This window comes from Marmota flaviventris, chromosome 8 (assembly GCF_047511675.1).
Source record: "Marmota flaviventris isolate mMarFla1 chromosome 8, mMarFla1.hap1, whole genome shotgun sequence".
Taxonomy (NCBI): Eukaryota; Metazoa; Chordata; class Mammalia; order Rodentia; family Sciuridae; genus Marmota; species Marmota flaviventris.
This window is the reverse complement of record NC_092505.1, coordinates 7,677,224-7,692,791: the sequence shown is the minus strand read 5'-3', so window position 1 is coordinate 7,692,791 and position 15,568 is coordinate 7,677,224. Positions and strand designations below refer to the sequence as shown.

The 15,568-nt window shown below is 44.3% G+C and overlaps 1 protein-coding gene and 1 long non-coding RNA gene across 5 annotated transcripts in view; one reads left to right on the top strand and one right to left on the bottom strand.

The window, feature by feature from the left end:
* Nucleotides 1-4,313: 4,313 nt before the first annotated feature.
* LOC139706762 (uncharacterized) lies at nucleotides 4,314-13,203 on the bottom strand. 4 transcript variants are annotated; one of them, XR_011708410.1, is made up of 4 exons: nucleotides 13,175-13,203; nucleotides 11,480-13,036; nucleotides 5,460-5,740; nucleotides 4,314-5,129 (listed from the first exon to the last, which is right to left on the bottom strand). It is a non-coding gene; the product is annotated as an uncharacterized lncRNA (long non-coding RNA). The 4 variants fall into 4 exon arrangements; XR_011708409.1 differs by having other exon boundaries at nucleotides 11,480-12,131; nucleotides 12,903-13,197; XR_011708408.1 differs by having other exon boundaries at nucleotides 11,480-13,197.
* Nucleotides 13,204-13,300: 97 nt separating this feature from the next.
* Nucleotides 13,301-15,568, top strand: part of Morc3 (MORC family CW-type zinc finger 3) — a 47,857-nt gene continuing 45,589 nt past the window's right edge. Inside the window, exon 1 of the mRNA XM_027929260.2 lies at nucleotides 13,301-13,378. Coding sequence (XP_027785061.1) covers nucleotides 13,340-13,378 — 39 coding nt within the window. The 5' untranslated portion in view covers nucleotides 13,301-13,339. The remainder of the gene's footprint in view (nucleotides 13,379-15,568) is intronic.

Here is a 15,568-nt window from a genome sequence, read left to right as displayed (position 1 = left end):
ATTTTGAGACAGGGTCTTGCTAAGTTGCTTAGAGCCTTGCTAAATTAGTGAGGTTGTCTATGATCCTCCTGTCTCAGCCTCCCCAGTCTCTGAGATTACAGGCCATGTACCACCACTCCTGACAAGAAAGAATTCCTAAAGTGATAACGCCCAAATCTCTTTTTCCTCAAAGCTGTTTGCTGTAGCTGAGAGTGCTAGCGCTCTTGTCCACATGGCTGAGCTTGACTCTCAGCTTCCCTTCCTACTTGCCTGGGCAGATGCTTTGTGCCTCAGTTTTCTCATCCATAAAATGGGACGTCAGTTCTGATCCAAAAGATGCTACCACCCCAAGAGGTAGCAGCTAGGCTACTCCATGCCATCTCTGTGGCCTTTATAAACAATTGTCAAAGTGTGAGGGAAAACAAAATGAGCATTTCTGATACTTTCTTCTTTCCACTCAACAGGAGAGCTACCTGCTCTAAGTTCCATGCTTATGTAGCCCAAGGAGAAAAGGATCACCATACTGAGGGCAGGCAGTGTGTTGGAGGAGAGGTGCTTGCCAGGGCTTGTGGGAGCACATGCTGTGTTCTACTTTTAGATGTATGGAGCTCTGGGGGCGTTGGTGGGAGTATAGCTCAGCTCCTTTGTGGGCATGAAGGATCCCTGCTGCAGGGGCCAGGCAGGGCACAGTGCCTCACGTGCAGGGCTTCATTTCTCACCACCCTGGGAGGTGAGGGCTGTTACCCATTCTGCAAACCAGCAGAACAGAACTGAGGGGATTGGGGTGATGGCTTAGCGGGAGGGAGAGCACTTGCCTAACAGTGTGAGGCACTGGGTTCGGTTCTCAGCACCACATGTAAATAAATAAAATAAAGGTCCATTGAAAACAAAGAAATTGGGCTCAAGCCGGTAGCGCGCTCGCCTGGCATGCGCGCGGCCCGGGTTCGATCCTCAGCACCACATACAAACAAAGATGTTGTGTCCGCCGAAAACTAAAAAATAAACATTAAAAAAAAAAAAACAAAGAAATATTTAAAAAAAAAAAGAACTGAATTTCAGAGATTCAGGGCCAGGAATCGAAACCTAGGGCCCTTTCACTGGAGAGTTCTTCCTATCAGCCCAGTACCGGGGAAAGTGAAACTGGAATTAGGCAGCTGCTGCCGGCCATCACCAAGGAAGAGACTGTTTCAACACCGCCTTGCTCTGTTACGACCAGATGCCCAAGCTTACAAGATGAGAAAGAAAATTGCTCTGCATTCACTAACTCTGTGGAATCAAAAATAGAGTAGTCCCGTAAACATTGTTGGTAGAAATATAAATTGATTGATGGAGGAAATGGCAGTTTCTATCAAAAGTACAAATGGACATATTTTTGACCTTACAAGTTCACTTCCAAGAATTTATGATATTCGTGCATATGTGCAAATTATTTATGTACACATTATGCATTATAGTATTAATAGTAATAGCAAAAATTTGGAGACAACCTAAGTGTCCTCCAGGGAGAGATTGGCTAAATAAATTACAATACATTGATATAAGGGAATATTACTGAAGCGCAAAATACTGACGCAGAGGATCTCCAAGACATATTGATCAATGTAAAAATCAAGTTGCAACCCGGGTACGGTGGTGCTCTCCTTAGTTCAAGGCAAGAGGCTGGCATCCTTGAGGCCAGCCTCAGCAATTTAATGAGGCCCTCAGCAACTTAATGAGGCCCTGTCTCAAAAAGTGTTGGGGATGTAGGGCAGTATGGTAAAGTGCCCCTGGGTTAAATCTCCAGTAGCCCCCTGCCAAAACAAATCAAGTTACAAACAGGTGTGGGAGTGTGTGCCTGCAATTCCAGCTACTCAGGAGACTTGAGGCAGGAGGATTGCAGGTTTGAGATCAGCATGGGCAATTTAGGGAGAACCTGTCTCAAAAAATAAAAAGGACTGGGGGTGTAAGTCAGTAATAGAGCATCCCTGGGCTCAATCCCCAGTGTCAAATATAAAATAAGAATAAAGATGGAAAGCTTCATAGACTATTTTGAAAGCACCTAGATTTCACATCATGTCTTGATTTGAATAAATAAGTCTATTTGACCCTTGTATGGGATTTTTAAATTCCTGCCCCAAAGAAGACAGGTTTTCTTTGACATACACACCCAGCCTAACTTGGCTTCTTTTGATTCTTTTGTAGTGCTTATTGGCTTCACATCAACATTGGCACCAGATCAATATTAGATTTGCCATTTTATCAAGAGGCTCCCAAGTTTCGATTCTGAGGCAAAGCTGCTTAACTTCCCGTAAGAACACTGGCCTGCTAAACGATCGACTGACCCTACCCCAGCTTATGGCACAACTCCTAAGTAGCTTACTTTTTTGTTTTTTTTTAATTTTTTTTTTAGTTTTCGTGGACACAACATCTTTATTTTATTTGTATGTGGTGCTGAGGATCGAACCCAGCGGCCTGTGCATGCCAGGCGAGCGTGCTACCGCTTGAGCCACACCCCCAGCCCAGCAGCTTACTTTTTTAATAATTTTTTTTTTTTTTTTAGTTGGAGGTGGACACAATATCTTTATTTCATTTTTATGTGTGGCTGAGGATCAAACCCCGTGCCTCGCGTGCTGATCGAGCACTCTACCTCTGAGCCACAACCCCAGCCTCTTATGGCTTATTTTATATGAAATTCTTGCCTGGCTGAGGCCTTCCAGGAAACTGAGGCAGTGCAAAGACCCCCTTTCAAAGCCATGATTCATGGGGCTGGGGTATAGCTCAGCTGGTAGAGTGCTTGCCTCTCATGCAAAAGGCCCTGGGTTCAATCTTCAGCACCTCTAAAACTAAACAAAATCAAACCCTGATTCTTGTGACCAAGTCAGAAAATTTTCAGACATGCTCCTCAGAAAGGGGATACTCTCAAGGGAGAGAATGTGTCCTGTCAGAGAGGAAAGGGACAATATGTCTCTCCTGTCCTCCAGCTTTATTGGTGGAGTCCAAGGAAGCTTCCAGAAAGAACTGCCCAGGTCATCCTTTTGACTTTTTTTTTTTTTTTTTGGTAGATGGACACAATGCCTTTATTTTATTTATTTATTTTTATGTGGTGCTGAGGATTGAACCCAGGGCCTGGTATGTGTGAGGCAAGCGCTCTGCCAAGGAGCCACATCCCAGCCCCTCCTTTTGACTTTAATGGACATCATAGGAACTGCAAGGACTCCCTCCAGGAGAGGAGGGTGGAGTGCTCACAGAGTGGGAATTTTAAAGGAATTTGAGTCCCCTTGTTTTCCTCAATGTCCTGCCCCTTTAATCAGCTTATTACCCTGGAGTAGCCCTCCACAAGCTTTCTCTGTGGTGGTCCTGATATTTTGGTGGTTAGGGTGGTTGAGGGTTCTGATGTTTCTGGGACGAGGTAGGGTCAGGGCCAGCTGGTGGGGTGCTGCAGGACCTGGAAACAATGTTGTCTTACGGGAATGTAATTACAGGGGAGGTTGTCACATACGGAGCCCCATCTTCCCGGTGCTTATTTGTCAGGTACATCTCCCTGTGGTTTCAGCCGCCCTGCGTGGTCTTTTCCCTGCTAGCCCATTCCTGGCCGACTAGCTGCCTAACAGGGGAGACACACTCTGCTTCAACTGCCAGACTCTTAATGCACTCATCCGATTTCATTCTGTAACCAAAAGCTTGGTCCCTGTCCCCAGTGTCAATCAATGCCAATTTAATGAGGACATGGTTTTGAGAAAAAGAAGATTTGTTCCTTTGCTAGCAAAGGAGAAACACAGGAGACTCCCAAAGTCTGTGACTCTCCAGATCAGGAGGGACAGCGAGTTTTAAAGGAAATTCAAGGGTTACTTTCCAGGTGCGCTCTGGTAGGGGGCCCAGGGCATGCGCTGACCTCAGCGTGTTACGATTCACTTGTTAATTTGGGAGTTGTTTACTTCCAGATCCTCAGCAGTCACCTGCTTTCCATAGTGGGTGTGTTCAAGGGCAATTAACTAGGGAAGAAAAGATAACACCCTCTCGCCAATTTTGTTAGGGAGGGGGAGAGGGGAGAAGAGAGGAAAAAAAATTAAAAAATAATAATAAAGCCTGGGGCTGGGGTTTCGACTCTACAGTAGAGTGCTCACCTAGCATATGTGAGGCCTTGGATTCGATCTGCAGCACCACAAATAAATAAAATAAAATAAAGGTACTGTGTTTATCTACAACTAAAAAAAAAAAAAATTAAAGTACTTAAAAAAAAAAAGTCTTAGAACAATGAGAGCTACATTCAGAAGGTTGTTACTGTTACCGCTGTTGAGGAGTCCTTGCTTCCCCTATGTTGAAGTATAACACCAGAGAAGCATGCAGAGGCAAGGTAAGAGTGGAAAGTAGAAGTTTATTAAAGGACAGCAGAAACGACTTCTCCCGGAGGAAGAGGGGACCCAAAAGGTGGAATCAGTGGAAGTGCGGTTGTCTCCCCATTTTATAGTTCCTTCAGTGATGGAATGTAGGTGGGAAGGCCCGAAGTGTGGGGCACAGGTGGGCCAAAGAAGTAATCTGGGCAGGAAGGACTTTTGAGTCAGCATCTTCAAGTTTGCTGGGAGCTGTTTCATTAGCACTTCTTTATGATGGGCTCTGGGCCTTGGGGACATTAACATTCCATGAGTTGTCCTTCCTTTCCGGACTTCATTAACATTCCAAGAGTCCTTCAGCTTTTCCCGGAATTCATTCTCAACATGGCCTCCGTTTTCGATTTTACTGGATATTAGACCCGATTTACCTAACTACACTGACTACCTAACTTTAAATCTGGCTTCATTACCACTGTTACATTTCCCCACTGTCAATTTCTACCTTCCATTTCTATGGAAAAGTGGGCAATAGGGCTGGGGTTGTGGCTCAGAGGTGGAGCGCTCGCCCCATGCATGAGGCACTGGGTTCCATCCTCAGCATCACATAAAAATAAAATGGGAATATTGCATCCACCTATAACTAAAAAATGAAAAGTGGGCAACAACATCTGCAGGTGATTTCCTGCTGAGAAGCTGAAGTTGGGGGGAGTAGCCCAAAGTCCTTGTTTTCTGTCAGGTGGGGCATGGAGAGTTAAGGGTATTAGGCATCACAGCAGTCCAAAGGTCCATGGTGGCAATTGGCAGGTGACTGCACAAGGTATCCATAGGGCAAGGTTTATGCTAGAACAACAATAAACAAGATAGCAAAAGCATTACTTTTTTGGTAAACAATTAATATGAAAACAATTAGTATTTCAGCCAGTCTCTGGAATGCAAGACAAGCTTGTGTCTCTAGAGTCCTTTGTGATAATGAACTATTGGTCACTCTTATAAGAACCCTTCCTTTACAGCCTCCAGTTTTACTTACTTTTCTTAGGGCTGACACAAGTGTACATCTTAAGTTAAATTTAAAAAAAAAAAAAAGCATTGTTTTAAGTGTCCATATAGGACTGTGCTCAGGCTATTATACTCTCCTGCCAGGTGTTTAAGACCAAGCTGGTAAAAACTGACCTTGTTCTTATCTATTCTTAAGAGCCAGCTGAGATTTCCTCTGAGATCACTCTTGGGGACCTGTGTGAAGCCTCCTGGCTCCTTTGGGTTTCATTTATCAGTCGTATCATGTGCCAGGATGGGTCAAGTCAGGATCTTGATGACCACATATGTGGCTTTGTTGTGGAGGACAGACAGGCAGGGCACTGAAGATAGCAAGAGACAGGGGCTGGGGATATGGCTCACTTGGTAGAGTGTCTGCATTGCATGTACCAAGGCTATGGGTTCAATTCCCAGCACCACTGAAAAAAGAAGATAGTAGGAAAGATTTTTATTTGGTTGCAGTCAGGTTCAGAGGGCACAGCTTCCTTTCATTGTAATCAATTAATCCCCTGAACCCCTTGTTCAGGTAGTTTCAGAACTTTATACCCAGCATGTAAGGGGAGGGGCTCAGAAGTTCACACAAAAGCAGCTTTTCCTTTCACTGTTCTGGCAAGTTAACCCTTCAAGGACAGCTCCTGAGAAGGGGAGAGCTTCTTCCCCCACCTTCTTCCCTCCCCCTGCCAGCTATTACCATGGAGTCAATTAGTAACTTGTCTTATCTTAGAAATGTAGACATCTCTGAGAAGCCCAGCTCAAGGCCAGAGGCCTTGTTTAAAAAAAAAAGACAATTCCTTTATACATTTTGCATTTGCAAACACACTTCTGCAAACTACTATACTGGATAAATGTTTGTGAAAAACTAGTAAAGGGGCGTTCAGCACCTGGAGTGATCTCTTTTAGGCCTGTGGCCAAGTAAAATAGAGCAACAGAAAAATAGGAAGTTTAACTACATTGAACTCTTTTGTAGAGACTCTTTTACTTATAGTCCTAAAATCAATCATGGTGAAGATTTCTGGAGAGCTTAATTAAGATCTTCTGTGAAGGAGGGGGTGCCACTACAGCTTCTCCAGGAAACTTCAGGCACTTCATTCTCCAGTGACCCTCCTCTTTGCAGAATGTGTATCACCAGTTGACTTTCTGTCCTCTCCATCTCCCTGATTGGCAGATCAGGTGACTCACCAGAGTATAGGAGCCCTCAGAGGGGTCCCATCCTTCTCTGTGTGCTGGCTGACATTAGAGGGCAAAGGCCAAATATTGGCTGCTTTTTCCTTGACCCTTTTACTTCTTTGACTTTGGTCTCCCAGTTTTAACACCCAGCAAGCTAGTTTCACCAGTCTTAAAGAGGGAGTAACAGGTTACAACTTTAATTTTATAGTTATCCCTTTTATTTAATCGGGTTAGTATTAGGGCTGGAAATCACCATTATATACTATTTGTCCTGTAGGTGATGGTTTATGCTCTCAAATTAACCTGAGAGTTTTGTTTTTAGAAGCAGAACCTTTGTAAAACACTAACAGGCAATAGTTATAAAGTCTAAAAGGAATATACGAAGTGAAATGAACAGAGCAAAAACATTTAGCTTATATAATAGTTATGAATCAAGAAAAATGATTTTTATAATCTTGAACCTTTACTTACACATTATATCCCCTGTTTGCGATCACAGTAATCTTTAAAATAAAAATAATCTTTTGAACACAACTTATTTTATTTTAAAAAGTTTTCTTTTGGAGTTGTAGATGGACAGAATGCCTTTATTTTATTTATTTTCATGTGGTGCTGAGGATCAAACCCAGTGCCTCATGCATGCTAGGAAAGCGCTCTACCACTGAGCTACAGCCCCAGCCCCTTGAACCCAACTTTAATTGAGCTGAAGTTTAGCCTATTTTGGAGCCATTCTAACATGGGGTAAGGTGGGAGGCAGAGCCTTATCTCAGAAATGGCAGGGCTTTTCACAAATAACATAATACATCTTTACATCTGAAATATGAATAAAAAATTGTTTAGAGAGCTTTTAATCTTTTTTGTGTGGGAAAATGGTAAAATGTTTTTATGTTTTATAATATTTAGCTTTAAAGAGATCAGGCTCTCATTATCTTTTAAAAATACATTTAAATTTCTACCCCAGTGTAAAAAGTACCAAAATTTTACATACATCTTATTGATAATAGGTCCTGTTACAGAACATTAAATGACATAAATAAATCTCCAATTAAATTTTAGGTTTAATTTTTCATAGTAAAATTTAGAATCTGTTGATCATTATAGGCTTGCAGAGTTTAGTGGTACTAGCAAAAATCAAGGATAGACTTAAATCTCTTATACATTTAGGGAACTGTGTTAATGATCAGAACTAGACTTAGTTAAAGCAGACAGATATAAGTCAGTTTCTCAAATGGCAGTGTGGCCCTTTTATGCCAGTTGCAAAATATAAAAGACAGCACTTATTGTTTAAATCTATATGAACTTTCATTTTATAAATTTTACAGAACATTGAGATAAGATTCAGACAAATATATTTAGTTTCAGATATATACATATCTCTAGACACATATATTTAGGTTATTTATGAAAAATCAAGCCTGGTTAAAATTGTAAGTTGGCTGTTTCCCTAACAACAACAACAACAACAAAAATCCTAAAAGTAATGGACACTAAACTTTAATATTTTATAGCTCTGAAGCTTTGCACCAATTGTTACTCATCAGTGTGAGGTTTTTTTAAAACGGGAAGAATAGGCAGAGTAAGATATCTGGAAAGGCTGACTCAATTCACATTTTAAACAACTGTTCAGAAGAGAATGAATCCCCAGAATTCCCATTAATGTTTCTTAAGCAGTTGGGAGCAAGTTATTTCCTCCTAAAATAAAATCTTGGTTAAGATAACATTGATCATTTTCTTAGAGTCCCTTTGGCCTAAGGCCTTATTCTCTTCTGGAGACCTCCAGCAGAACAGATTCTGTTTCGTTTTCCAGGAAGGCACTTGCAAATGAATTTGTTACTTTTTGGGAGAGCATGTTATTTGTACATTTAATTTACATAACAAATTTTATCCCAGGAGAGCTATCAGACAGTCTAGCATATTAAAAACAACTGTGCCTTAAATCTTTTTCCCTTCCAGTTTGCACTCATGAGGTTGGAACACAGGTTATTGTTGTTTGACTAGTCTGCCTATCATAATCATCATAATGCCATCAACTTTAAGTAAATTTCCCACTGTCAATTGTACCCAGAGATTCTCTTTTTAATATGTATGTATCTAGGGCCTTCATTTCCCTAGGGCGGGAAAACGAAGGTCCCAGATACATACATACATGAAGACCTTCATTCTGTCGGATGAAGGTCACATCGACCATACAAAGATTGTTAGGGACCCCTCTCTGTAGAAATCAGTGAAGCCAAGATATAGGTGCTTGAATTCATGGAGACTCAGGGAGGCCCTTGTATTTTAGCTTTTTGGGCAACAGGAAGGGCTGCACTCTGGCCAAACAGGGCATCCTGTTAGATCTTAAAAAGTGGAGACTATTTTGTCCCCAGGTTATAATTTTATTTAATAGTAGTGGAACCTATTGCCCCATTTCTTGTGACTAGCAGCTTTTATTTTTTACCCCCCAGTGAGATAGGCAAATTAATCATCGTGATTAACATGATGTGATGGGCCATACATGAATGTAAAGCACCCCAGATAAGGTTTTTTCAAATGTAAAGGCGACCCTGTGAGGCTAGCATTCGGGTCCACTCCTTTGTCTCCAGAGTCGGGGTGGGGGTGGATGGAAATGGGGGTGGACCCAAGTGACAGTTAACAAAAAATACAGCCAAAGAGACAGTCACAGGCCAAGGCAATAGCTCAGCTTTAGTGAGTGGCCTTCTCCAATCTTCTAGGCTTTGCAGTTGCTCTGTCCTTGGAATTGCAGTCATATCTCCCTGAAATGCCTCCACAGGAGGCTGTGGAAACTCCTCTCTATCCCCATTTGGCTCATTAGGTCGGCCTTCCCCTTGCCACTGTATCTAAAGTAGACCTCAAATTTGTAAGTGTTCATTTAACATTGATATAGCACTTTCTTTTCTTTCTCTTTTTTTTTTTTTTTGGTCAAGGGGATTGAACTCAGGGGCACTCTACCACTGAGCCATATCCCCAGCCCTATTTTGTATTTTAGTTACAGACAGGGTCTTGTAAGTTCTTGTAAGTGACAGCACCATCTTAAGGAAAAAGTTTTGATTTCTCACCCAAGAACCTTTCTGAGAAAGGTGAAAAACCAGCCTCTACCTCAGAGCAAAGCCTGTCCAAGGAAGGGACATGACCTTTGTCCTTGGAAAGACCCACAGAGCACTCCTAGGCACATTCCCACCCTGCTAAATTGTTTATCTACAAATAACAGGAGAGATCTGCTGCCCCAGGTGTCCCTGACTCAGTCAGGCTAGGTGGGGATCCATAGCAACCCCCTAGCAGCCACCAATCAGCATGAGACAGGGAAATACCTGGGATGCCAGATGACCCTCCCAGTAGTTTATGGTGGTTGATAACGTATTGGGAAACCATGTAGTTCAGCATGAACACCCCTCTTGGCTTAAACAAATCAGTTCAAATGAATACCCCTTTTGTACTGACCAATCACCCCTACCCAACTTGTTCCCGCCAGTGAATGTGCTCATCATGTTTTAGAGTTGTTATTTGATTTTCCCGTGGTGTGTGATGATTTGCTAAGAGATGCTATGATGTATGTATGCCTTCTCCAAAGAATGTATAAAACTACTGCAAACCCTGGGCTTGGGGCCTGTCAGCATCACCAGTTGCTGTGTGTGCGAGCGGAGGACCGAGCTAGCTCGCAATAAACACCTCTTTGCTGTTTATGTCGATCTTGGTCTCTGGTGGTCTTTTGGGGGTCCCGAATTCGAGCATAACAAAGGACCATACCAACCCCATCCTTAACTGCCCACATTAGGACCTGCCCTGCTCTAATCCCTGAGCCTGCCCCATAAGAGTTGAGGAACTCAAGCCTGTATTGCCTATCTCCATCTATGGAGAGATGGCCTTTATTTGTTAGCTCTGACAAATAAACTTTCCTGTGCATCTCTGCCTGGTCTCTGTGTTTCATTTCTCGCTTGCCCGTCTTCTGGTCCTCGCTTTCCTTTGAGTCTTACTGAGTTGCTTAGTAACTTGGTGTTGCTGAGGCTGGCTCTGAACTGGTGATCCTCCTGCCTCAGCCTCCCAAGCTGCTGGGATTACAGACATGCACCACCACCAAGCCTGATCCAGCACTTTCCATGTGCCAGGTAAGCTTCAAAGCTCTTTTAAAAATATTAATTCATGAGGCTGGGGTGGTGGCTCAGTGGTAGAGCGCCTGCCTAGCATGTGTGAGGCACTGGGTTCGATTCTCAGCACCACATATAAGTAAATTAAAAAATAAGGGTCCATGGGGCTGGGGATGTGGCTCAAGTGGTAGCGCGCTCGCCTGGCATGCGTGCGTCCCGGGTTCGATCCTCAGCACCACATACAAACAAAGATGTTGTGTCCGCCGATAACTAAAAAATAAATATTAAAATTCTCTCTCTCCCTCTCCCTCTCTCTTTAAAAAAAAAAATAAGGGTCCATTGGCAACTAAAAAATAAAAAATATTAAAAAAAATACTAATTCACCTCAGCAATTTAGCGAAGCCCTAGCAACTTAATGAGACCCTATCTCTAAATAAAATACAAAAAAGGCCTGGGGATGTGGCTCAGTGGTTAAGTGCCCCTGAGTTCAAAACCCCCAGCCCCCTCCAAATAATTAAATTCTCATATAGCCCTACAAGGAAAGTACTATAATTTCTCCCATTTTACAGGTAAGGATACCGAGACAACAAGATAAAGTAACATGCTGAATGTCACACAGCTAGTAAGTACACATGGAAGCTCAGACAGGCCTTGCACTTTGCCATTATATTAAAATGCTTTTTCTTTTAACCAAGTGCGGCTAAGACTCACCATTGATTTCACAACTCACTGTCATTACTGCCACCTCTCATTTAAGAGTCTTGAAACTTTCTCTATTTTGCTTACCAGTGTACCCTTCAGCACTCTCACTTTGCCAGACACCAAGAAGGCTCTTAATACACAGTTGATGAAAGAGATTCGCACCTAACAAAAATATCTGAAAGCCCCAGGAAACCGGAGACTTGCCTGGTTCAGAGCTTCGCAAATGGTAATAAGTAGCACTTCTAGGTGATTTACTTTATTCTTCAGTGACAAAGATGACAAGAGATCACAGGGTTGTTTGGTTTTATATTTCCTTATTCTTTTATTTGTCCCGTCCGGCAGGACACATCAACGTGGGCAGCGAACCTAGATGGGGAGGAATGAAGGGACAAGAGACACGGAAGGCGACAGCAAGACAAAAATTCTGATCAAGCTGCAAACTTTTATTTTTCACACAGGGTATTTATATGCTGGGGATGGGGAAGCTCTCTAATCAACAATTGCTGGATGTGGGTGGTAAAACTGCCAGCTGCAAGATGTCTGATGATCCTGATAACCGCAGGATATTCCAGGGAGATAGGTAGCTGCAGGATGCCTCCCAGGCAGGATGTCTCCCAGGGGGCTGTCAGGCTAATCTTTGAAGGAGAATTTCCTTCTAGTCCCTGACATTCATTAATTTAAAAATACTTAACATTTACGAGTCTCAAGTTAAAATACATGATAAGATGCAAATTGCAGAAGAGTAGTAAAGGTAGTGATACTTTTGCTGAGTTACCTTTGCTGATTACCAATGCTGAGTTCTGTTTTCCCAGACGCACTTGACTTGGTCCAGGAGATGCCTTGGGATGGCCAAAAGCTGAGAAGCAAATGTACAAGGGAGAATGGCCAAAGGTGGAGTGATCCAGGCAGGAAGGAGCAGCCCAGAAGGCATTCTTTAACAACTTTTACAATTCCCTTCAGGAAGGAACAATTCCTACAACAGGTTACCTTAGCTACAGGTTGGAGCAGGAGAAAGTTATCTTGGTAGAGGAAGGACTCTGCAGGCATTAACATTTCAATGCCCCAGAGGCAGCCTTCAACTTCCCAGACCCAAACCATCCTCTGTCTGATTACCTATCTATATTGACTGCCTGTCTTTAACCTTGCTTCAATGGAGTCCCATTATGCAAACAATATTTACTAAGTAGTAAATCTGGAGTAAGCCTTTTTATTTCTATATTGCTTTTATTAATTTATTTTCCGTGCTGGAGATTGAACCTAGGCTTCAAGCATGCTAGGGTAGCACTTCCCCTGAACTACATCCCCAGTCTTTCTAAAATTTTGAGACAGGTTCTTGCTACGTCGCCCAGGCTGATCTGGAACTTTGGATCCTTCTGCCAAAGCCTCGGAGTCGCTGGGATTACAGACATGAACCAGGGCGTTCAGCTAAAGGCGTTTATCGGGTTGAAGGCTGATTATCTTCTGGTAACTTCCCAAAGAATGAACTATGTTCTGTCTTAATTTCTTTTCTTTGGTGGTGGTGGGTGGGCGGGGAATACCGGGATACTGGGGACTGAACTCAGGGCACTCAACCACTGAGCCACCTCCCCAGCCCTATTTTGTATTTTATTTAGAGACAGAGGCTCACTGAGTTGCTTAGCGCCTCGTGGTTGCTGAGGCTGGTTCTGAACTCGCGATCTTCCTGCCTCAGCCTCCCAAATTGCTGGGATTACAGACGTGCGCCACCGCGCCGGGCCTGACTTCATCTCGTCGCTGAGGTTCCTAAAATATCGACAGCAGTGAGCACTGGAAGCTTTTCTCCAGCGCAATTCAACATGCCAGGTCAAGCACCCGGACCGCAACCGGACCCAGGAATTTCGGGCTGGCGCACAAGCGCCCTACGCCCGGCCTGACGCCTACCACAGCCCGCGGTTAACAAGCCCAGCAAGACTGCTAGTTCGGCTTTGCCTGGAGGCGGAAGTGAGGGCGGGGCTTGTTTGGGACCCGCCCCGGAAGTGGGTGGAACGTCGCACACCCGAGTCGGGTCGCGGCCGAGGCCGGTCCTGGCTTTGTAGCTCGCTCAAGATGGCGGCGCAGCCACCCAGCGGGATCCGCCTCAGCGCGGTGAGCAGCCGCGAGGGGTGGAGCGGGCCGTGTCCCAGGAGGGCGGGCAGGCGGGCAAGCGAGGGGGGGCCGGCAGTGGGCGGTGGCGACTTGAGGGCCCGGCGCGGCGGCCGGGGCCGCGGCGGGGCTGGGGAAGGGGTCGCCATCTCGCTTTGCGCGGAGCGGCTCCGAGGCGGGCTGGGCTGCGTCCCTGGCCTCCGTCCCTGGCCTCCGCGCGGGCTTTCGTTTTGCCCTCGCGGCCCCTCCTCTTGTCCAGTCTCCGCCGCCTAGCAGCTGTTGTCGGAGGGCGAGGCCCCTTCTCAGCGGCGGGCGGCGGGGCGGGAACGCAGTACGCAGCAGGGACGCCGGGCCCGGGCGGGCCGCGGGACTCCGCGGGCAGAGCCGGGGCCAGCCTTGGGCCCTTTGCGGGTCCTGCGCCTCCCTGGCACCGAGGCCCCGGCTCTGGGTCACCGGGCTCTCCTCTTGCCCTTCGGACGCTCTGTTTCGGGTCCCTGGGAGCTCTTGGAAATCCTTCTAGCATTTCTAGTATCTGGAACCTTAGGGAGTGGTCCCACGGACTTAGAATGTCACGATCTGAAAATGTGGGTGTGGCTTTCTCACCTGATTATCCAGGAAAAGTTTATTTGACACTATTGGCATTCTTAGGTAAAAATGTATCTGCTGGCACTGAAATGCTGCGTGTTTGACACTTGTTTCATTCATTTAGCCTGACACGGACCAACACCTGGTAGAGTTCCAATTTAACATTTCCCCAATCCTGTGTGTTAAAAATCTGGTTTCATTCCCTTGATTATTTGTGAAGTTGATCATTTTTTTCGCATTATTATTGTTTTGAACTCCCTGTTTAAATCATTTGCCCATTTTTCTAAATTCCTTTTTCTTGGGTTTGAGGGCGGGATCTTTATTGATTTATGAGAGTTGTTTACACATTCCGGAAAAAGGTCCTTTGGTTACATAACTGGCTTATTGAAAGAGGTAGTCTTTAGTAGTTGGGAGTATAGAGATCAGCTTTATTCTTATTACTGCCTTTAAATTTTATTAATTTCTTCCTCTCACCTGTGTGCATCTGGGCACTCTAACGTTTTCCTTGGCTTCAGATATGAGTCTGATCATGTCCAGTTTAAAATACCTATTCAGAGGTGTGGGGGGTGTGAGGCCCTAGATTCAGTCCCTAACACCAGAAATAATAAATAAAAATGAAATTTCTTATTTTAGCTTGGTGTGGTGGCGCAGGCCTGTAATCCCAGCAATTCTGGAGGCTGAGACAGGAGGATCACAAATTTGAGGCCAGCCACAGCAATTTAGTGAGGTCCTCAGCAATTTTAGGAGACCCTGTATCAAAAGACGACTTTTTAAAAGTTTTGCAGAACATGACCAGTTTGAGTCATTTTCAGTCAAGCCCAGAAACCTGTAGTGGACAATAGGAGTGACTTGGTTTTTTAACTGGTTCTGCAATTTGGTTGTTTTATCTTCCTGGCCTCCTTGCACTTGCTGTCTCTGCCTCTTTAAGATTGAAGTGGGAAGCCTGATGTGGCACTGGCCTGTTAATCTCGGCTATTCTGGAAATTGAAGCAGGAGGATTGTAAATTTGAGGCCAGTTTGGGCAATTTATCAAGATCCTGTTTCAAAATAGAAGGATTGGGGATGTAACCCAAGTGGTAAAATGCCCCAGAGTTCAAGTGCCAGTTATACCCCAACCCCCAAATATTTAAGTGAGAAATCAAACAAAATCAAGGGTCAAAACTGTCTAAATTGTGCTTTGGCTAGCATGCTTGAGGCCTTGGGTTCCATGCTCATTACTGCAACACAAAACAAACAAAACAGTCTTCAAGAAGGCAGTTTTGGGCTGGAGTTGTGGCTCAATGGTAGAGCACTTGCCTAGCATGTGTGAGGCACTGGGTTCAATTCTCAGCATTGCATATAAATAAATAAAATGAAGGTACATCAACAACTAAAAAAAAAAAAAAATTAAAAAAAAAAGAAAGAAAGCAGTTTTGTTAGCTGGCTGGCTCCATGCAGCAGCTGTCAGTGTGCTAGGTCTTTCTTTTGTGGGTAATATGATCTGTTTGGAACCTAATTGACAAGAGGTTTCCCATCTGCAGCTTCTGGACAGTATCTCTACCAGTCTCTGCTTTTGCTTCAGGATAGGAGTTGGCAAGCTTGTGGGCCAAATCAGCCTAGCACCTGTTT